This window comes from Ahaetulla prasina, chromosome 8 (assembly GCF_028640845.1).
Source record: "Ahaetulla prasina isolate Xishuangbanna chromosome 8, ASM2864084v1, whole genome shotgun sequence".
NCBI lineage: Eukaryota > Metazoa > Chordata > Lepidosauria > Squamata > Colubridae > Ahaetulla > Ahaetulla prasina.
The window spans coordinates 68,928,396-68,951,434 of record NC_080546.1 but is presented as its reverse complement, the minus strand read 5'-3'; the positions used below and the strand labels follow the sequence as shown (position 1 = coordinate 68,951,434).

General features: G+C 38.5%; 1 protein-coding gene across 9 annotated transcripts in view; it reads right to left on the bottom strand.

The window, feature by feature from the left end:
• The window catches only part of LOC131202788 (uncharacterized), a 139,901-nt gene that overhangs the window by 104,032 nt on the left and 12,830 nt on the right, over positions 1 to 23,039 (bottom strand). For 5 of the 9 annotated variants that reach the window (XM_058192118.1, XM_058192122.1, XM_058192117.1 and 2 more), the window contains 4 exons: positions 14,987 to 15,086; positions 7,550 to 7,593; positions 7,218 to 7,295; positions 4,934 to 5,130 (listed from right to left, as the gene is read on the bottom strand). In XM_058192118.1, the coding sequence (XP_058048101.1) occupies positions 4,934 to 5,130; positions 7,218 to 7,295; positions 7,550 to 7,593; positions 14,987 to 15,086 (419 nt within the window). Of the gene's footprint in view, positions 1 to 4,933; positions 5,131 to 7,217; positions 7,296 to 7,549; positions 7,594 to 14,986; positions 15,087 to 23,039 lie in introns of those variants that run through there. The other 4 variants (XM_058192114.1, XM_058192119.1, XM_058192116.1 and 1 more) reach the window with 3 other exon arrangements.

Here is a 23,039-nt window from a genome sequence, read left to right as displayed (position 1 = left end):
ATCCAGGTCTGCAGAGGTATCTTTAAAATATTCCAATCAGTGCAGTCAAAACATGCCTGTAGCTTTAATTCTGATTCCTCCGTCCAGGTTTTCACTGATTTAATTATTGGTTTTATGGCTTTAAGTCTTTGCCTGTAAGCAGGTACAAGGTGAATCATGCAATGATCAGAGTGTCCTACAGCTGCACGTGGTAAAGACCGATAGGCATCTTTTAGTGTTGTGTAGCAGTGGTCTAGAGTATTCTTGCCTCTGGTGGGACAATTGACATGCTGAAAGTATTTTGGTAGTTCTTTCCTTAAGTTTGCCTTGTTTAGATCTCCCAAAACAATGGCCAGTGAATCCGGGTGTTTGGCTTCAGCCTCCATGATTTGGTCAGCTAGAGTTCGTAATGCCTTGTTTACACAGGCTTGTGGTGGGACATAAACAGCAATTAGAAGAAATGAGGAAAATTCACGAGGCGAATAGTAAGGTTTGCAGTTGATAATTAGAGTCTCTAAATTGTTGTCACAGAATTTGTAAATTATGTTAAAATCTTGACACCAGGTTCTATTAATATATAGGCATAAGCCTCCTCCTTTCTTTTTGCCAGATGTTTCTGGAATCCTGCCTGATCGTTCAATTTGAAATCCTGGAATGTTCAGGCTGCTATTTTCAATTGATTCATTTAACCAGGTTTCAGAGAAGCATAGGACTGCTGAATTGCGAAAATCAGAATAGTATTTGTTTAAGAGGAGTATTTCATCCATCTTATTTGCAAGTGAGCGTATATTTGTTAGGAAAATTGAAGGCAGAGGAGTTTTAATGCGACATGTAAAAAACAAGAAAAAAGTTAAGGAAACAATTGGTTCATTAGTGGGAGAAAGTGGCAAGAAGGTGACAAACAACAGGGAGAAAGCAGAACTACTAAACTCGCTTTTTGCATCCAAAAAGGGAAAAAAACAGTCCAATCTATAAAAACAGTACCATAGAAAACAAATTGGGAACACAATAAAATAGGCAAGAAAATGGTAAGTGAGCACCTGTCCACCCTAGATGAGTTCAAAACATCAAGACCAGATGGATTACACACCAAGGTTCTGAAGGAACTGAAAGACATAATCTCAGATTATCCCAGTGAACTATATATTTCAAAGATTCTGAAGCACCAAGGAACTACCAGAGGATTGGAAAAGAGCTTCTCCAAAAAAGAAGCTCTTTTCTTCAAAAAAAAAAAAAAAGAAAAGAAAAAAAAAGAAAAAAAATAGATCCAGGAAACTACAGACCTATCAGCCTGACCTCAATACCTAGGAAGATTCTGGAAAAAATAATCAAGCAATGAATCAGCAAACATCTAGAGGCAAACAAAGTCAGAATCAAAAGCCAACATGGGTTTGTCAAAAACAGGTCATGCCAGACAAATCTTATTGCATCCTTTGATATAGTGACAAAATAAGTGGACCAGTGGAGTGCTGTTGATATGGTTTACTTGGACTTCAGTAAGGCATTTAATAAAGTAGAGCACAAACTACTACTTGATAAGATAGAAAAATGTGGGTTAGAGAGTATCACCACCAGATGGATTCATAACTGGCTGACCAACTGCATTCAATGTGTAGTTCTCAATGGAACAATATCTACATAGAGGGAAGTATGTAGTGGGGTATCTCAAGGCTCTCTTTTAGGCCCAATACTCTTCAATATCTTCATCAATGATTTGGATGAGGGGATAAATGAAGAATTCATCAAATTTGCAGATGACACCAAGCTGTCTGAAATGGTATAGGGTTTCCTGCCTAAGCAGGGGGTTGGACTAGAAGACCTTCAAGGTCCCTTCCAACTCTGCTGTTCTGTTCTGTTCTGTTCTGTTCTAATCCCTATCCTTATCCCATTCAGAGTATTTTATTTCAGTGGGTTCTTTCACTATTTGGAATAGTATTTTAATGTCTTTAATTTATTCTATATTTTATAAATATTTCACATTTAAGCATTTAAATGCCAGTGTCTATTCTGAAAAAAAATGTAAACAACATAAAAGAATATAAAAGCACACTTTAGTTTAATGGGATTACATCACATCAACTTTCTGAAATTTAGTTTTAAGTAGACTCATGTGCAGTGTAATTGTACCCTTAACATTCTACTTAGCTCAAATATGCCTTTAAAAAGAAATAGTATTTTGCTTTTAATAGAATTTTGGTTCCAGTTATATTACAAAATGAATCACTCTTAAAATATTAAAAAGAGCATCACTAAGTTCACCCAAATGCTTTATCTAATCCTGCCATATGAACTATTTACTAAAGTAAACAATTAAAGTAGAAAGGCCTGCAGTCCTTTTTCTAAAGTACATGTCACAGCACTTATATCTAAAGATATTTCAGAAATCTGTCTACTTTCCATCTGTTCAATTTCTAGTAGAATAACTAACTGAAAGTTCATGTGAAAGTTCAGTTGGAGTTCAAATGTGTCATAGTGGGCAATTTACAAGCTAGAAGTTCATTTGAAGGTTAAAATATTTTAATTCTTATTTTTTAAAATATATTTTAAAATGTAGCTGCATTTAAAATGTTTAAATGCAGCTACTGCTTAATGAGGCAATTTTGAGCAAATAAAGCACATTTTGAGAAAATATTTAGGTTAGTTTTATGTTCTTTGAATCCTTGCCCAATAGGACTGATATCATGCAAGGAGTATATTAAAACTGGCTTACTTTAGCATCATTAACGCTTCATTGACCAAAGACAGCATATATCCAGTAAAACCTTGTTTATTTAGTTATTTAATGAATATCCCGCCTTTCTGCTCTGATGTGTACATGATGGAGGAATAATATTTTAAATTGCATGCAAAATATTAAAAATTAATGCTAAAACATATTAATAATCAAAAGTTTGGCAAAAGAGATATATAAGGTTTTAAATTCAGAAATGTAGGCAAAAATCAATGATTTTGCAATCATAAAGCAGTACAGTGTGCAAATAAATAATTATCAATAGCTATTAAAGTTGGCAGACCTTTTCAAATCAGTTTCTATCAATGTCAGGGAATAATATAACTCTGGTTTATTTCCTTTATCAAACTCCTTTCCCACTGTCATTTTAAACATGCATTGTTTAGGTGTTACTCGGCCAGCCCTGGAGAACTATCTTTTCCATATCTCTTGATCGTTTTCTCACTTGATGCATGCAGAACCCACTACTGCATAATCTCTCTCCATTCCGTGCATTGTTACATTAGGATTATTTAAAACACGTAATAAATATGCAATAATCTTGGTATAATTCAGATACTGCATATTTCTGATGGGTAGTTATGAATGCATTGCATGTCTATTGATTTGGAGTTCAGAAAAAAGCAGCATTTGCTGACATTGGCCACTCTCAAAAAGCTAAGCAGAAATGTAATTGGTAAAAGCTCCAGGAAATATCAAGGCTATAGGCTAGGCTAGGAAATAGACAAAATGTCCTGTAAGAAGCACTAGAAAATCATTTCTATATTGTTTCCTCCTCAAAATTACACAGTTCAAAGTCACCAAGAGTTGAACTCAATTTTGGGGGAAACTTTTATTTAACTTTTCACTTAAGACTAACGTTTTTTCCTCTTCCTTCCATCCCATTAACATTTCCATTGTATTATTCAGATTAAATACATACTGGCAAGGTTTAGCTTTTACTAATAATATGAAATATGCAATGAGATATTTTTCCAATGAAAATGTTAAAAAAATAAAGTAAGAGTCAAGGTGAATAGGGTCAGTGGTGGGCTGCAACCGGTTTAACAACCGGTTCTGTGAGCGCGTTTTGCGCGCAAACACAGGTTTTGCACACACACCTAATATGCTTGCACGCAGCATTCAGAACACAGCAATTTGAAGCTTATCTGCTTACCTTCTAAGGCAGCCCCAGTAAATAGAACAGCAGAGGCGCGGAAATCAGCTGTGCCCTGCAAATCAGCTGAGCCAGAAAGAAGAAAATATAGGACAGGATAGAGTAGGGGCGGGTGGGCAGGGCCAGCTAATCATCAGAACTACAGGTTCACCTGAACTGGTCCGAACCAGCAGCAGCCCACCACTGAATAGGGCAGTGATGGCAAACTGTCACATGGAAAAAAGTCATGCGCGCTCATCAGGGCCGCACTCCAGAAAAGCCAAACCTCCGGGTTCTAACGTACATGTGCACCCGACAATCATCTGGCTGGTTTTCGGCACTGCCGTGCGCGCGAAGGACAGCTGATCATTGTGCATGCATGGGCCAGAAACCCGGACGACAAACAGGCAAGGCCGTGCATACTGGGCAACATGGCTTCGCATGCCACTTTGGTTCACCATCATGAGAATAGGGTGCCTCCAGTTTAAGACTAATTTCATCACTGTTTTTAGCAAATCATAATGAGGTGAAAACATGTGCATCATGACATACTTCTGTGCAAAGGCAAAATTATGTCATGAAGTCTGCCAGACCTATGTGAATAATAATCATTTAACCTTCTTTGTCTGATTCCCACCCGTGGACCTCCATCTCAAGTTCCCTATTTTGTGCTGTTACATGAACATTTACAGTATTTACAATACATCAGTATTTATAATACATGATTTGACACACACACACACTGATACGTTGAAATGGAAAAAATTTCCACAGTGCAAGTATATATGATGTGACACTCACTCCACTCGCACTCTGCATTTCCTTCTGCATAAAAATCTGCAGATCATAATTCTTCAAACCAGTGTTTTTCAACCTTAGCAACTATAAGGTGTATGAATTCAATTCTCAGAATTCCCCAGCCAGCCTTACTTAAGACAATGGGAACACTATGAATGAGTAAACCTTTTACAGAAGTCTGATACCTGTTATGACATTCACTTAAAAGCATTCTTTTTCTCAAACAACAATAAAACTGTATACCACCACTGTCATTTCCCTAGAATAATCCAATATCAGCAGACACTGACCTGCAATTTCAGTAAGGGAGACTTGAGAAAAATCACACGTGACATCTGGTAACAGATATTCTTTAGGATTATCTATTTCATACACCAATTGTTCTGCCACAGTGCCAAAAGTCACCAGGCCTCCTGTGTTGGGTGCTTTGGTTACAATAAAACTTCCATCAGAAGAAGCTTCTATTATGGGGAAACCGATGTTATGCCTAAAAGTTCAAAATATTAAAATTTAATTATATATAAAGTATATCAATAATTTATTTCATGGGAATGTTTATGTGGTTAAAAAACAGTGGTAACAAATTATCAAAATGTATAACTTTTTTTTAAAAAGTCCTTTTAGCTCAGCTTCTTAATTTAATCATACAGACAACCAAATGATCAACAGAATAAACCAATTAGATACAGAAAAGAGACAAAAGTATCAATGCTTTAAAAAGAGCTATCAGTATGCGAGCAATATCAGTCCAAGAAAACATATACCACAATATCTTTCATGTTGCAGTATAAGTATCACAACAAAACAATTAATTGCTGTTGTTGCAAAAGTTGCAATGCTTTTACATTGCAACTTTAGTGAGATTTAATTCAAGCAAATGTATTATGGGAAAAATGTATTTTCCCCAAGTTATCAGCCACTCTGCAATCTTTAACATTCTTTGCCCACTTTTCAGAACAATTCCTAGTCAACCTATATGAGGTTCAGTGCCTACATTTCCTACCTGTATTATATTATACAAGTTTCATTCACCTAAGCTTAGTACACAAGATTATTTACTTTAACGTCCTACCTGTTAATGACTACTTTAATTTCAACTGCAATAACACAAGGGCTATCAATAGATACAAACTAAATGTAGTTCACTCAATCTTGATTGCAGAAAATACGACTTTAGCAATAGAGTAGTAAATATCTGGAACACTCTATCTGATCCTGTTATTAATTTCTCGAACCCCTATACCTTTTACCTTAAACTGTCTACCATGGACCTTACACATTTCTTAAAAGGTCCCTAAGGGGGCTTGCATAAGCGTACCAGCATGCCTACTGTCCCTGTCCTACTGTCCCTATTTATATGTAATCATTTTATGTGTTTATGGCTATGTTTTGCCTATTTATATCCATTTATTTGTGCCATTTTTTTCATGTGTCCATGTCTATGTCTATACTGATACTTGTTTCCTTGTACTTGTTGACAAACAATTAAATAAATAAATTAAATAAATAAATAAACTGGGGTATTCAGAGTCATCCATATTACAATCATAATGCAGTAGAGATTGCAAACACATTGCATTTCATACAGGGGAAAGAGTTGCCAGAAAGAAAGAACAAAGACAAAATGGAGGATGTTGTGGCTTACAGTCTATAGCAGCTTTAACAAATTGCAACCAAATCTTCATGGACATGAACATGACATGACAGCTTACTAAAAATCAAAGTATGAAACACAGCAGAGATAAAATAATGCTATGCTATAATGAAACACACTAACACATTATGAGCTAGCACCAATTCACAAACTGACTACTGTGGGCAGACTGTAATGGCACAATTGATTTTTCAGCATTGTCAGTAACTTTTATTTAAAGATGGATCACATAAACAAGTGCCAATTGGCAACATTTCTCATCACAAGGCATTAATTCTAAGGAGGAATAAACATAATAACATCTACCATTGCACTCTCCCAGGACCCAGCAGTTTTTTTCAGTCTTAACTTCTACTTCAAGTTCCATAAAAATCTTATTAGCATTAGTTTCCCAGGAGATGACATAATTAAACAAGCTCTCTATTATCTTAGCCATGCCATTGTTGAGCTGTACTACTGAATATTTTGTAGCACTCAGAGGCTGTCAGCTCCTAATTTTGTGGAATAAATCTCATTCCACAAAAAACCCTTCCCAGTTTCAACACATACAGTATTTCCTTATGAAGAGCCTGAATTCTAGGTCTGTAGCTACAGAACACCTATCTTGGATATGTTGGAACTATGTTATTGTAGGACTAGTGTATTTAAAGTGAAATCAAATTAAAATTGTACTTAAAAGACTAAACTGGCTTATTTTCTAGCTTATTTTTAAGCAGGAAACATTCCAATAGAAATTCTAGTAGAATTTCTATAAGGAGATTGATATAAGCTTACTTGATGACAAAATTATTTTTGGCAGAGATATTAATATGATCATAGGCTGAATAGTGTACTTATAACACTATCATTCAGCAATCTAAGTATTAAAATATATTACAAAAATATTCACCAACATGTATCTTACAGAACAATAAACATACCATTTTGGCACAGTATGCCAGTCAGTGAATATTCCACCTGTACATTGAGCACCACATTCAATCAGATGACCTGCAAGACTAAAAATCACATTTGATATTTAAACATTTTTAATGAAGTTAAAATTTTTAATGAACCTTAACTTTTATTGAAAGCTTCTACTGTATAATATCCAATGTTTAGACAAACAAATCTTTATTACATCTAAATTTATATCCTTTTGAAAGAGACTTTGAAATATCATCATTATTAATTGCTTCAGGGATTTTGACCATTGTATTATTTTAACAGTATTACAATTAATAGCATTCTTTGAAACAAAGATAATATTTACCTTCCCGCTGCTAATAGGCTGAATTCATCTCTAGTCCATCCAAACTAGAAAAATAATGTTTAAAAATACACATTGAAATAGAATTAAATAGTGAAAAGAATATTAAATCACAAAAGCAGAATCTGCAACAGATTTCCAAAGCTCATGAAAATTCAGCAATTTCCCAGTTTCCTCTTTTATGCATGCTCACTTGTATACAATATGAAAGAGGCATTATAGGAATACATTGCTCATGGACACCCTCCATAACCCATCTAATTTCCTTTTTCCCATTTTTATAAATTCCTGTGCAACTACTGTATGCAGTAAGCAGAGAAAATACTCTAGTGACTTAGAAATCCATTGGAAATAATTGTACTGTCTTTCACTTAGGTTGTATATTTCACAATTAGACCAACAAAGGGAAAAGAAGAAGGTATACACATATGCACTTCTCTCTCTCTCTCCATCTCTGTTTCTCTCACACACACTCAGGCATACACAGAAACAGACCCATACATATAAATATGTGTGTATGTGTAGATATGGGTATATACACACACATTTCACATTTCTAAATTGCCCATCTCCCTCAAAGAGGGACTTTTTATATATGTATATTTGTGTGTGTGTGATTTCTCTGTCTCCCCCCCCCTCTTATTAGCACTAGTTTCCCAGGAGATGACATAATTAAACAAGCTCTCTTATTAGCTTAGCCATGCCACAGTTGATCTGTACTACTGAATATTTTTAAACATTCAGTAGCCGTCAGCTCTTGAAATGGTGAATAAATCTCATTCCACAAAAAAGTCCTATCCAGTTTCAACATATCTTTCCTTATGAAGAGCCTGAATTCTAGGTCTGAAACTACAGAACACCTATCTAGGACATGTTGGAACTATATTATTGTATGACTAGTGTATTTAAAGTGAAATCAAATTAAAATTGTACTTAAAAGACTAGCTTATTTTCTAACTTATTTTTAAGCAGGAAACATTCCAATAGAAATTCTAGTAGAATTTATATAAGGAGATTGATATAAACTTATTTAGTGACAAAATTATTTTTAGTACTTCACTGACAATATCTTCACAAAAGCTTAATTATGGCTCATATTCTAGGAACAATCAAGTGGTAAATGCATATACTGAAAAAAATCTATAATAAAATTTGTACAAGTTTCTTCTCTAAATTCAGATGTAATTATTTCATTATGGAAAGATTTAACTACTGCAAGAGTTTAATGGATAATGCTTGAACTTAATAAATTAATATGTCTTCCTTTGAATTTCAGTTCCTTACTTACAAGGTATTTCAATCCATTCCAATACTACCTTGTAGATTATATGTTGCTGAATTGCCTAAAAGCAAGTAATTAACAAAGAGCCCTAGTAAGCACCAGTTAAGGATGAAGAAGCATCTTGGAACTTCATAATGTGAGACTCTTGGTATGTGTATTTATGTGTGTGTGTGTGTGTGTGTGTGTGTGTGTGTCCTATCTATCTATCTATCTATCTATCTATCTATCTATCTATCTATCTATCTATCCATCCATCCATCCATCCATCCATCCATCCAGGTCCTGGCAGACCTGCCACACTCCAATCTCTTAGGAAAGAAAAGCTTTCATTCCATTTGGTTAAAGCAAAGGTTCTTTTACTAAATATGTTGGTTGCAGTAAAGTCAAGCCAGATCTGAACTTTACCATGCTTGCTACATACAAAAATAAGATGTAAGTGCCCCCAAGCCATCCCTCCTCCGGTGACCAGTCCATTTCCAGCCAGCTGGAGCTCACCAAGATGTTTTGAGAACTCTTGAGATATTTGGGGGCAATTCACATATTTCTCAGGGTGCCTGGTTGTGGGATGCTGGTACGAACAGGATCTGGCTGCCCGGGTGCTTATCACTTGTTATTCCCCTTCTCCTGATTTCCTATTACGTACACACACAACTTTATTGCCCTTTCATCCTTCCCCCCTTTCTTCCCCCTTTCATCCTTCACTGCCTTCTTTACGTAGCAGGATGCCTATGAAACCCCAAGCTGAGCCAGGCAGACCTGGTACTCTGCCCTCTTTGACAAAGACATTAGTCCCGCAAAAGAAAAAAGAGAGGGGAAGGAGAGATACAAATTTTTTCTCCGTGCGCGTGCATATCCTCATTGCAATTGGTTCAGTAACATATGTTGCTGGCCCCCCATCACTGAACCGTCCAGCTGCCAAAAAGCTATGGGCGCTTTAAGCTGTTTGAGTGTCACACCCAATTTCTTGACCACAGCAGGGATGACCAGGCATCTGGTACACCCCAAGTCCAGTAGGGCTACTAGGCTCCCTTTCACCTTGAGAATTGAACCACCAGTTCTATAGAGATGAACACTGGGTTGAACAGGCAACTTACCAAGGGATCATCATTGTAGTCCGACTTGCTTTTCACTGGACTGCCAACCGGGTCAGTGGGACTTCTTCTGCCCTCTTTGGTGATGGTGTGAACCAATGGTGGAATTCAATTTTTTTTACTACTAGCTCTGTGGGCATGGCTTGGTGGGCATGGCAGGGGAAGGATACTGCAAAATCTCCATTCCCACTCTATTCCAGGGGAAAGATACTGCAAAATCCTCATTCCCTCCCCACTCCTGGGGGAAGGATATTGCAAAATCTCCATTCCCACCCCACTCTGGAGCCAGCCAGAGGTGGTATTTGCCGGTTCTCCAAACTACTCAAAATTTCTGCTACTGGTTCTCCAGAACCTGTCAGAACCTGCTGAATAGCATCCCTGGAGTGAACTCTACAACTTTTACTCCCTTCAGGACAGTTTTATGAACTCACTGTTCTGGTTTTGCTGGTTTTTTGGCAGGATCCAGAGTCACCTTCTGGGCTAAGCATGCATCTTGGTAGTCAGCAGCTCAGTGCCCCTCCTTCCAACATCTGAAGCAGCCATTGAATCATTCATATAAGTTCTGTTCACGTAGTGCCAGTTTTGGGGCCTCTTTTTTTCGGGGGAGGGGGGGGAATCTTCACTAGGGGTGAAATGCTCCTGGTTTGGACCAGATCGCCCGATCCGGTAGCAATGGCTGAGGGTGGTTCGGAGAACCGGTAGCAAAAATCCCTGCTCCCCCACCGCCCATGCCCAGCTGAACTGCGCGATCATCAGAGGGTTTTGTTTTTTTTTACTTTTAAAAGCATGTTTTCTTCGGCCGAAAAAAGGGAGGACCCAGAAGCATCCTAAGGGGCATTTTCCAATCATCCCCTGCTTTGATCCTCACTCGGTAGTATAACTTCCGCAAATCCAACTTGGTGAAGACCTTTTCTTTGGCTAAACGGGCTAGCATGTCCCTCATGAGGGGGAGTGGATAAAGTTTTCCATACACACAGTAGTAAGCCCATGATAGTCGATGCATAGACAAAAGGACCTGTCCTTTTCCTAAATAGTACTAGGGCAGCCACCCTCTGTCTAGCCGGTTGGCTCCTCTGGAAATCCCAGCTGAGTTGCCTGATCATCAGAGGCTTTTAAAAGCATTTTTTCTACAACCTCTTCGTCCGAAGAGGTTGTAGAAAAAATGCTTTTAAAAGTAAAAAAAATGCTTTTAAAAGGTTCTGACAATCCCAACTGAGCCGCCCAATCAGAGGCTTTTTTTTTACTTTTAAAAGCATTTTTTCAGTCGAAGATGCTTTAAAAATTCTTTTAAAAGTTAAAAAAAAGTTGGCCACAGCCACCCAGTCACATTACCCTCCCACCCACCAAGCCATGCCCACAGAATCAGTAGTAACAAATTTTACATTTCACCCCTGATCTTCACCATCTATGGCTTGGCCAGTATTTGGATCAAGCTGGGTCGATTTCCACTTCCTCTGCTAGGACATACCAGCCATGAAGGGTATATAGGGGGTACCTCTGGAAATGCAGGTGTTGTAGACCTTCTCACTTAGCCCATCTTGGAAGCATCCAATCAAGATGTCTTCTAATGAGTCAGCAGAGCAAGTCACAAATCTCCTGGGTGTACATGGCCATGCCCCTGTGCCCTTGGCTGAGGTCTTTTTGCAACTTCTGGCTTTGCAATTGGCTAGAGGGTCTTTGAAGCACTTCCAAAGTGCAGCTATGAAATGGTCAAAGTTTCTCAGCTCCAGGGCATCATCGTTGTGGATAGTGACCATCCATTCAGCTATGGCCTCCTCTAACCCCATGGTCACGCACTACACCTTAGCCCCTTTGGTGGCTATTTCTGGATCAGACTCCTGCATGTATATCCAAACTTGTGCCAGGAAGACTCCCAATTGCTTGGGTCTCCGTTGAACTTTACTACCAGGGCTGGTGTCTTGCAATCTCTCTGCCTTGCTGGTGTTGCTCATGCAGCCAGTGGAGGCTGAGCTGTGGGACTAGGCACTGGAGGGTTGCGGTTGCTTAGGAGCTTGCTGTTGCTGCCATTGCGGTAGCAGAGGTAGTTTCCCTTTCACTTTCCATGGCTGGAGTCGGCTGGTCGGTCAGATGTGCTGCTCAGGCTAGGGCTTCTTGAGCTTTGAGCTTACCAAAAAGCCCCTCTGGAACTTTATGGCTTGCTCCAACATCCAGTCCTCTTGTTCTGGCTTGCCTGCACTCAATTCTTCCTCCAGTTCCTCCAGCTCCACTCGGGTCTCTCACCGGCGGCCCACACAGCCCCCATGGATGAATGTCACTCTCATGGGTTTCTCTTCCCATTCTTCCTTTTTCCTGACCCCAAGGGACCATTGGGATCTTGATGAGTCATCTACTCCCAGCCATCCAGATGGATCTAGCCCTCCAGGATGGGGTTTTGAGGGTGTTTCCCCCCAGGCCAAGAAACCTGGTTGCTCTTTGACCAACATCGTTTGCATGGTCCTCATGGTAGAAGCGGTTTTCCTCTCCAGGTTGACCACATCTGCAGAGCTGGCTTAGTGTCAGACCTGCCCCAATCTGATCCCTTAGGAAAGAAAACCCTTCGACTCCATTTGGTTAAAGCAAAGGGTTCTAAGGATGTTAGTTGCAATAAAGTCAAGCCAGATCTGAAATTTACTGCGCTTGCTAGATAACAAAAATAAGGTATAGGTTTGCTTCCAGCCCATCCCTCCCTGTGACCAGTCTGTTTTCAGCCTCTCGGAGCTCACCAAGATGTTTTGAGAATTCTGAGATGTTGGGGGGTAATCCGCAGATTTCTCACTGAACCTGGCTATAGGATGCTGGTACAAACAGGATCCAGCTGTCCTGGTCCATATCACCAATTTCCGATTTTCTATCACATATACACAAAGCTTTATTGCTTTTTCATCCTTCCCTTTTCTACTTTCAATGGCAGGATGTCTATGAGGCCCCAAGCTGAGCTAGGCAGAGCTGACACCATCCGTCCGTCCGTCCATCCGTCCGTCCATCCATCTGACTTCCAAATATCTTTAAAACAGGATCCAGTGCAAACCTAATTTGTTAATATTAAGCACGTGGTTTCTAAGTCAAAAAGAACCCCCTTAATTTAAACTTGTTTTTGGGTTGTTTTTTCTTAAGTTGACCATTTCTGCCACCTTGTGGTGGGCTGAATTGTTTGCAAGTTGTAGTTAAAGAAATTCAGATGAAAGAAAAGTTAACGATGCTGTATTATTTTGAAAAGCAACACATATTTGTAAAATATAGAATGGGAAACAGCATTAGCAAAAATCTCTCTTTAAAATTAACTGGATTTTCTTAGTCAAAAGAAAAAGAACAATGCATACCATATTTTTTGTAAACTATGAGAAACCTGTCAGTCACAAACTTAAAAGTTTTGTGTATTTCAGAATCTGAATTCATAGTTGCATCAGTGTAAGAAATCTAAATTAATCAAATTTCAGTTTATCATATGCATAACTATTTTTTAACAGATGCATATTTAATTTAGAGTAAAGCTATTACAGAAAACTAACCTATATATATGTAAATATTTCCATATAATTACTATGGGTCTTCAGTTGTGTTTGGTTTACTTCTCTTTTAAATATAGGAAAGATGGACATTATGAAATGTCGTTCTGTCTTCAAATGTGAGTAACAATTCCTAGGTCTGCGACCAACAAATAATATGGGTAGAGGTAGCCCTCGACTTACAACAGTTTGTTTAGTGATTGTTCGGAGTTACAACAGCACTGAAACAAAAGTGTCTCATGACTGTTTTTCACATTTATGACCCTTGCAGCATCCCCATGTCACATGATCAAAATTCAGATGCTTGGCAACTGGCTTATATATATATGACTCACAATCATAAATATTGAGCCAGTTCCCAAGCATCTAAATTTTGATCATATGATCACCTTTTTGTGGCATTCTGACAAGCAAAGTCAATGGGGAAACCAGATTCACTTAACAACCACCTTACTAACTTAACAACTACAATGATTCACTTAACAACTATGGCAAGAAAGATTGTAAAATGGGGCAAAATTCAATCAAAAACTATCTTGCTTAGCAATGGAAATTTTGGGCTCAATTGTGCTCACAAATCAAGGGCTACCTATACTACCAACACCAAAATACTACCAAAACCATCTGCAGAAGCAAATATTTCATACAAATGCCTGGCCCTTAAATCTTGTAAGACTTGTACTGGGAAGAAACTGCAGGAGACCATTAGTTTCTGTCTTATGATAAGAATTAGCAGCAGAAAGTGTTTATTGCCAGAAGGTTATAGGGTGGAACAAATAAATATGTCAATATGTATATGGTGCTTGGATTGGGAGGAAGAATAAGTGTGAGCTTGAAGAATGGAAGGGAAATTTACATCCTATGTAGTGTATGTGCTATCTTTGTTGCAGGAATTATTGTGGATTCTTATGGTTGGGATAAGTGGTGGCTGTGTGAAAGAAGACGTGTGTTTTTTCTGAAGGGAAAGACAAGTCAAGTCATACTTATTATACCAGGAAGAATGAATGCTGCATTATAATGAAAACACACTGATTTCAACAGCTGCAGGAAAAAACAGTTGGAATTGTATAAAAATTCATAAAGATGACCGATACAGGTAGTCTTCAACTTACAACAGTTCATTTAGTGACCATTCAGTTACAAAAGTACTGAAAAAAAAGACTTATGAATATTTTTCACACTGATGACCGTTGCAGCATCCCATGGTCATGTGATTGACATTTAAATGCTTGACAACTAATTCATATTTATGATGGTTGCACTGTCCTGGGGTAATGTGATCATCTTTTGTGACCTTCTGACAAGCAAAGTCAATGGGAAAACCAGATTCACTTAACAACCGTGTTACTAATTTAACACAGTTAAAAATTAGTGCAGTGATTCACTTAACAAATGTGGCAAGAAAAGTCATAAAATAAGCAAAACTCACTTAATAAATTTCTCACTTAGCAACCTAAATTCTGGGCTCAATTGTGGTTGTATCAAGGACTACCTGTATTTAGTCTGATAAAATGGCTAGTAGAAAAAGAAATTATTTTAAAAAATATTGATCCACACTTACAGAATGAATTAGTGGTCCCAACACAAGGCTACTATCAACACATCTTCCAATCACCACAATATCTGCTCCTTGATCAAGAGCTCTGCTGATTGGTGTTGCGCTGAAGAAACAATTTAGACTTAGACTTAGAATAACTTTGTCATTTTAAATGTATACTAATCGGCATACATTAAAATGAAATTTCATTGCATACAGCTCTCAAAGGGTCACCACCTCCAATATACTTTATATAAACATGACAAAATAAATAAATAAAAAGTATGATTATACCCACATACCCTCATATATTATATGACACAGAGAAACAACACAATCTAGTTCAGATATACACATGTACATGGTAAGAAAAACAAATCTTGCGAGTTTACCAGATGGATGGCATAGGGAACTGTGTTACAGTTATAGAAAGCTGTTATAGAAACTGGTAGTGTTATAGAATCTGCTAGAAATACTTCGAAACCTCCTCCCAGAGGGGAACAACAGAAACAGATCGTAAAGTGGGTATGTGGGGTCTCTAACAATGCTTTGAGCTCTAAGCACATAGCGTTTATAAGCAGTAGCCTAAATACTGCTTATAGTAATATAGGAAGCGAGTTTCCTATAATCTTCTCAGTTACCTTTATGACTCTCTGTATGGACCAGAGGTGGTTTCCAAATTTATTTTCTTTCTTTCTTTCTTTCTTTCTTTCTTTCTTTCTTTCTTTCTTTCTTTCTTTTTCTTTCTTTCTTTCTTGTCTCTCTCTCGCTCGTTCTTTCTTTCTTTTCCTCTCTCTCTCACATTTTAGAAATCACATCTAAAGGACCTCTAGAAGTCTTGTTCAAAACCGATTGTACTCCATGACAAAAGCTTTAGTTCAGATTTGTTAAGTTGACTATAAATTATCCCATTTAGAGAATTTAGTTTTTTCTTTAAGAATGAGTGGAAATGAGCAAAACAATATAGTAGAGAAAGAAAGAAAGAAAGAAAGAAAGAAAGAAAGAAAGAAAGAAAGAAAGAAAGAAAGAAAGAAAGAAAGAAAGAGTGTTCAGTTTTTAATACTTGAATGTATCTTCTTAATAAACATACTAGTAATAATGTATTAGAATATTTCCTTTCTGCCTCCCTCCCTCCCTAAAGGTTATTTGGGGCCACATGCAATTCTTCCTTCCTTCCTTCCTCCCCTCTCATCTCCTTCCTTCCATCTCATTTCCAGCTCCTTCCTTCCTTCCTTCCTTCCTTCCTTCCTCTTCTCCCCTCCCATTCCCTATTGCAGTATATTAGGTGCCATTCAGCAAAAGACTTAATACTTTGGCTTTGAATAATCTTATTGTTACAGTTAGGATTTTATGATTTAAATATTAAAAGTAGTATTAAATGCTTGCCATCACCTGGGGAGGGGCAACAGGGACACGGTGGACAGCTGCCATCTCTTCCAGACTTGCAGGCTGGGCTCTCAACAGCTGACCAGCGCTGATGCAAAGGGGGAGATGCAGAGCTGGACGCACTGCTGCTCTGCTGCAGCAGAAGGCAAAAAGCGAGCGGGGCCAGTGTTCCGGACCAGAGGGCAGGCAGATGTCCTGGGCAGGGAGGGGGGCGGGACTGCAATCCTGGCACCTTCGGGAGATGCTAGGCCAGCAAGGAAGGGGGCGGTATCCTGGGAAGCTTTGTGGCTATGCTGCTGCAAAATTTACCAGGCCGCCCCGCCACTTGGATCTTGCCGCTGCCGCCGCCCGGAACTCCAAGCAGCGGGGTGGCCCAACAGCGGCGATGGGAGAAAGATGAGCTTTTGCTTCAGACGGGCAAGCCCCAAGCAGTGGAGAGGGAGGGGGGGCTGGAACCCTGGTGGCTTTGGGAGACGCCAGTCCAGCGGGGAAGGGAGTGGCAGCCCGGCATGATTTCTAGTCATGGGGCTGCTGTGAAGCTTACCAGGCTGCCCCCATCCCCACCATGGCTGCAAAGGCAGCAGAGCAACATCAGGAGCTACTAGCTGGGAGGAAGGGGACTGGCCAGCCCAGCAAGCTTTCTAGCCAAACGGCTGCTGTGAAGCTTACCGGGCTGTCCCACCATACCCACCACGGCTGCAAATGTGATGGGGCGACTTCAGAAGCTGCTAGCCAGCAGGAAGGGGACTGGCTGGCTCAGCAGGCTTTGTAGCCACATGTCATCCCCCAACACCAAGTGCACCAGGCCCAAAAGGTGAGTGAGCCTTGCCATGTCTCCCCCAAGATGGCTCTTCAGCTGTGTGCAGGTCTCCCTCCCCCGCCAACAGTGTTTTCCAACATAGATTTTCCACACACCTCCAAAGGAAAGGTGATGGCAGTGGCAGCAAATGGTAGCAGTGGCCTCGGCAGGAGAGGGCAGTGGCAGTGGGGAGGGCGAAGCCGGCTGCCTTGGCGGCAGATTTGGAAGCTGCTGACAGGCGAGGGGGGGCCACCTGGCCCAGCAAACTTTGCAGGTATGGAAAAAGCTGCTGCCATCACCATGTTCTTCGTGCATGCGCATCCCACTGGACTTCCAAGGCAATGGGATGTGCATGTATAAAGAACATGGTGGCAATGAACATGGCGGCCGGGATGAACGAGCAGCAACTGGGTGACCGGTTCAGGGGCATGGCCAGCCAACCATTACTACTGGTTCTCCCGAACCAGCGCGAACTGGGAGCAATCCACCACTGGTATGGACCTTCTATCTGTGGCACTGCCACCACCAAGCCAAACAATGATGCAGTTCCGTTCCAAATGCTCTCAATCGTGCCTCTGTAAAAATGGTCATGACAAAAGGAGAAAGATGTGCTCTTCTCATCCGATGCAGGAAATGCAGATGCTGGTTTGCATGCATCACTAAGTTGATGTGTGGGGAGACCAATTCAGATTGCTATATTACCCATCTTAGGTAGCCTGACAGATTCTAGCTGCCCAAAATAAAATAAAAAATACTGCAGTATCTAGTTGCTGTAGTGAGTACATTGGCAAAACAATACAGCCAAGGGCTCCTCTCCAGGAGACAGCTTTGCAAATGCAAAAGCTTTCCCTGCTGGGCACTCTTCATATACAAGATAAAACTTCCAGTCATTCTGCCAGGACAGGACAAAAAAGGAGCAATCATGAGTCATGTACATGCTTCGTCTCAGGAAAAAAAGTCTTATTTTTAAACTTCAAATATCAAATGGATGGAAGAACTGAAGAAAGCAAGCCAAACCAACCAATACAGATACTTCTTTGCAACAAACGGCACTGGGGACTGCGACAAAATTTTTAAGACTGTGAACAGACCATGCAGACACACTAAAGTTCAATAATCATTGAAAAGAGGGGCGCGGCCAGTGTCACGGCAGTACGGGGTGGATTCCGAGGCTCCAGTAAAACGCCGATATCCCAGCCGAAACAGGGGATCCCTAATGGATCATAGCTGTCCCGTAGAGAGAGTGAAGAAAGGAGGCACAGGCTGGTGCGAACAGGGAAGTTGCAAGTTCCCTGGAGTGCCGGCATTAGCCTCCGACCCAGCAGGGTGGGAAGACAGCCATTAGGAGCTGTCAAAAGCCGGGGCAGCCACATGGAAGATTTGAGTAGGAGCGGTGATTGAACAGAGTATTGTTACCGGGTGAGTGATTGGCCAACTCACAGGTAAAAAGAAAATATTTTTAAAGCCTGAAAGAAGTCCCAACACAAAATTAGCAGCTAATTGCCACGTGGGAATTCAAAGCAAAGGAAAACAAAAAACAAAGAGGAACTTTAAGATCAAAGCCCTAAAAGGTAAGCTTTCTATCTGGATTTAAAATTGGACTTGGAAGAAAGTAAAAATAATAAAAGAAAAAGAAAACTGAGGAAAAATATTTTTAATAACAAAAGGATTTAATTGAAGAAGAAGTAATTATCTTTATGGATTAACAATTGACATTTTGTTGCCGGGGGATTTGTGAATTGGAGAGAGACATCTGCTGGAGGAAAGAAAGCATTGCATTACTTAGACCACCATGGGAAATGACTAGAGGAGTGTTTGTTTAAACAGCTGGAGCACGATTTCAAAAAGGAGTGAAGACTAAAAATTAAAACTGGAACGATTTGAAGGAACATGTTAATTGGACATTATCTGGAAAGAAAAAAGAAAAAAAGGAGACATCATATGGACTTGAATTCGAATTATACATAAGCTAAAATAATAAATTCAAAAATCCTTTCTCTTTAGATTGATAACATGGAGAGTTGGGAGTATGAGTATGAGGAATTAAGGGAAATGCTTCAAAAGGTGCGAGAATTGTTTAGGGGAAATAAAGAAGCGGAGAATTGGTTAAAATGTAAAAGGAAAAAGAAAATATGAGTGAGAAGCAAGAGGAGCAAGAATACAATGATGAAAAGGAAATAATTGAAGATAAAAACAGATGATTACACTGGGATTAACAGAGACAGAATAAAAATGGATGGGGGAAATATTTCTCAGAAAAGAAGAGAGGAAAAGGAAATGGGAAAAGATTGAGGGGGGAAATTAAAAGAGTAAAAATTAGAGAAAGGAGGCAGAAAGGAAGATACAAGAAAAAGAAGAAGAAGAAGATAAGAGAATGGGAGAAAGGGAGGAAAACATTAAGAAATGGAATTTGGAAATGGAAAATGATTAAAAGGGGAAGAAAAATGGATAGTAGAAAGGAAATTAAAATGTTAATAGGTTGATTTAAGGGAAGGATATCAGTAGTAGAAAACATATGTAAAAAGTAAATTAGAAGAAATATATAGATTGTAAAAGCGAAGTAAGCAAGGATGAAATGAAGTGTATGTAACAAGCAAAAAAGAAGATATACTGTTTAATGTAAAATGGAGAAGTAGATGGAATGTGAAAGATAAAATGGTTATATGTTTTGTTGTCTGAGAATGCATGGATTGGAGAGAACAATAGTGGATGGTAAAGAAATATGTTTTAAATATTGAAAAGAAGAAAGAAATTAATTGAAATTAAGATATAAAACTGGTAAGTTTTATAAATGATATAAGCAAGGATGAAAAGAAATATATGCAAGAAGCAAAAAAGGAAGAAGTATACTGTTTAAGAAAAATAGACTAGCAGATGAAATGTGAAAGATAGAATGGTTTATAGATGAAAATAATTGAAAGTGAGATATAAAATTGAACAAAATTGAAATGTTAGTAAATGATGTATGCTAATGAAAGAGAAAAAAATTATTGAACTGTGAATAAGAATTTAAATAAAATAAGAAGTGGAAGGTTGAACTACCTAAAAGGTTGTAAGGTAAAAATAGAATAAGTTGAAATACGTTAATAATTAAAAATATATGAGGGGAATTCTGAGAAATACACTTAATAAATGGAGGAAAAACTGGGGTTGTCTGGACACCATAGTGAAAAATACTGAATTGAAAATAAATACAGCAATACAGAGAGATAAGAAGGAGTAGAGAGACGGAAGAGAGGGAGAAGGAGAGAAAGGAAAAGAAGAAAGGGAAGAGGGGAGGAAGAAAGGGAGGGAAAATAAGAGTAGGAGAGAAGGTTAGACAGGGAGGAAGAAAGGAGGACGGGAAGAAAGGAAGGGGAAGTAAAGAAGGAGTAGGAGAGGAGGGAAGAAAGTAGGAAGGATAAAAGAAGGGAGGGAGAGGAAAGAGAAAGAGAAGAAAGATTGCTGTAAAACGAAAAAGATGAAATGGAAGAAAGGCAGCCCCGAACATGTTTGAATATATCAGGATAAAAACTGAATTATCTAAAAAATAATAGAAGAGAATATATATCAGTAAAAATGGAGAAATTAGAACTTGAGGGAGAAAGTAGTTGTGGTTTATATAAACAAGCATAGAAATATTAAGACATGATTAAAAATATGGAAAAAGAACATCTTGGCAGAAATTGTTAACTAAGTAAAATGTATTTGGATATGTTAAGTTGTATAAGATATGATATGGCCAATACTCTGTTCATAAAATATGTGGGTATGTGTGTGTGTGTGGGGGGGGGAAATCAATAAAAATTTATTCCAAAAAAAAATAATAACCAGCCCAATCATCATAACATCTTTGTACTTCAAGCAAATCTTGGACAGCACCAACAGGACTAATATCTAAAGTGAGTGGGTTAAATGCTTCAGAAAGAGTGATTTTACATATGATAATCAAAGCAAGCTGTATAAAGAAATATTTAATCAAGCATCTCTAGTTTTCTCAAAATGTCTATCACAGTATATATTTCTTCTTTTCAGTTTGATTATTATAGCATTACTACTTAGTGTCTGTGCAAAATTTGTAGTGAATGTATCCTTGCTCTTTATACTGGAGATTGCATGCATTTCATTAAGTAATATCTCACAAATTAAAACAATATGGAATATATTTTTTAGCTGGCTCAAAATTAAAAGCATCTATCCAGTAGAATGATTTTCTTTCTTTCTTTTCCTACATGTGGGAACCAATGACACAACAATGAATCTGAAAACAATAACAAGAGATTGCGAACAGCTAGGGAAGAAAGTTAAAGAATTAGGAGCACAAATGATATTTTCATCTATACTTCCAACAAAAGAAAAACATAATGAGTGATGGAAAGGATGTAAAATCCCAGTTACAAAGTAGGAAATATAAGAAACATACTCAAGAGCAATAAAGGACTCAAATGCTTATATGCTAATGCTCGAAGTTTAGGGAACAAACAGGGTGAACTTGAAATATTAGTACACGAAGACAGATATGATATAGTTGCCATTACTGAAACTTGGTGGGCTGAAACTCATCACTAGAATATACCGATGGAAGGATACAAACTATTCAAAAGAAACAGACCTAACAAAAGAGGACGTGGAGTTGCATTATATATAAAAGATAACTACATCTCTACAGAAATACACAAAACTAAGGATGAAAACCTCCTAAAATCCATATGGGTCAATATAAAAGGGGGGTTGACATTGCTATAGGCATATACTACAGGCCACACAACAAAGTAGAAGAAATAGATCAACTTGTTGCTCACCAATTAACAAATGTATGTAGTCAACATAGAATGGTAGTAATGGGAAACTTTAACCACCTTGATATCAATTGGGAGACAAACTCTGCAACTAGTGGGAGAACGAACAAATTCTTAACCAATTTAGCTAATAACTTTGTCATCCAAAAGGTAGAGGAATGAACTAAAGGAAAAACAATACTGGACCTAATTCTTACTAATAGAGAAGTTATAGAGGGAGTTGAAGCAATAATACAAGGGCAACCAATAGATTTAAACTTAATGTAAACCGCTTTAATCTAGATTGCAGAAAATATGACTTCTGCAACAGAATCATCAGTGCTTGGAATACTTTACCTGACTCTGTGGTCTCTTCCCATAACCCTAAAAGCTTTAACCAAAAAGTTTCTACTATTGACCTCACCCCATTCCTAAGAGGACCATAAGGGGTGTGCATAAGCGCACAAACGTGCCTACCGTTCCTGTCCTATTGTTTTTCTTTTCTTCTTCCTATATATGTTTATATGTGTATTACTATATACTATATAATCTTTTTGTATGATGTTGTGACAAAATAAATAAATAAATAAATAAAAAGTTGCTGGAACCTTGGGTGACAGTGACCACGTCATACTGGAATTCAATATAATGCAAACACAAGCAATAGAATATAATCCAACCAGTGTCCTTAAAAGAACTGATTATAACAAACTCAGAGAGAACCTAAGCAAAATTTCATGGATCAAAATCCTAAAGGGCAAAAAAACTCAAGAAATATAGAAGAGAGCAGGGATGATGTCGCGGTGACACGATGTGCCTCAGATTGGGATTGTCAAAATCCTAGCTGCTGGGTGGTCCTAATTGGACCTAAATTGCCTCGGAGGGGCAATGAAGAAAGAGAGTGCACTCCGCTGATCTCAGGGAGCCAGCAGTCTCCCTGATTGATCCAGAGAAGGCTCTCTAAACTGATAGCAGGGAAGGTGGCCATTGCATGTCACTCCGAAGCTGGGACAGCCAGCAGAAGAAGTGAGAAGATGGAGAGAAGGTGTGATCGATCTGGGTGAGAGATTTCCAATGCTGGACTTTTAATTTTAATAGAAGAAAGAGCCCCCTGGAGAAAAATGGAGTGAAAGTG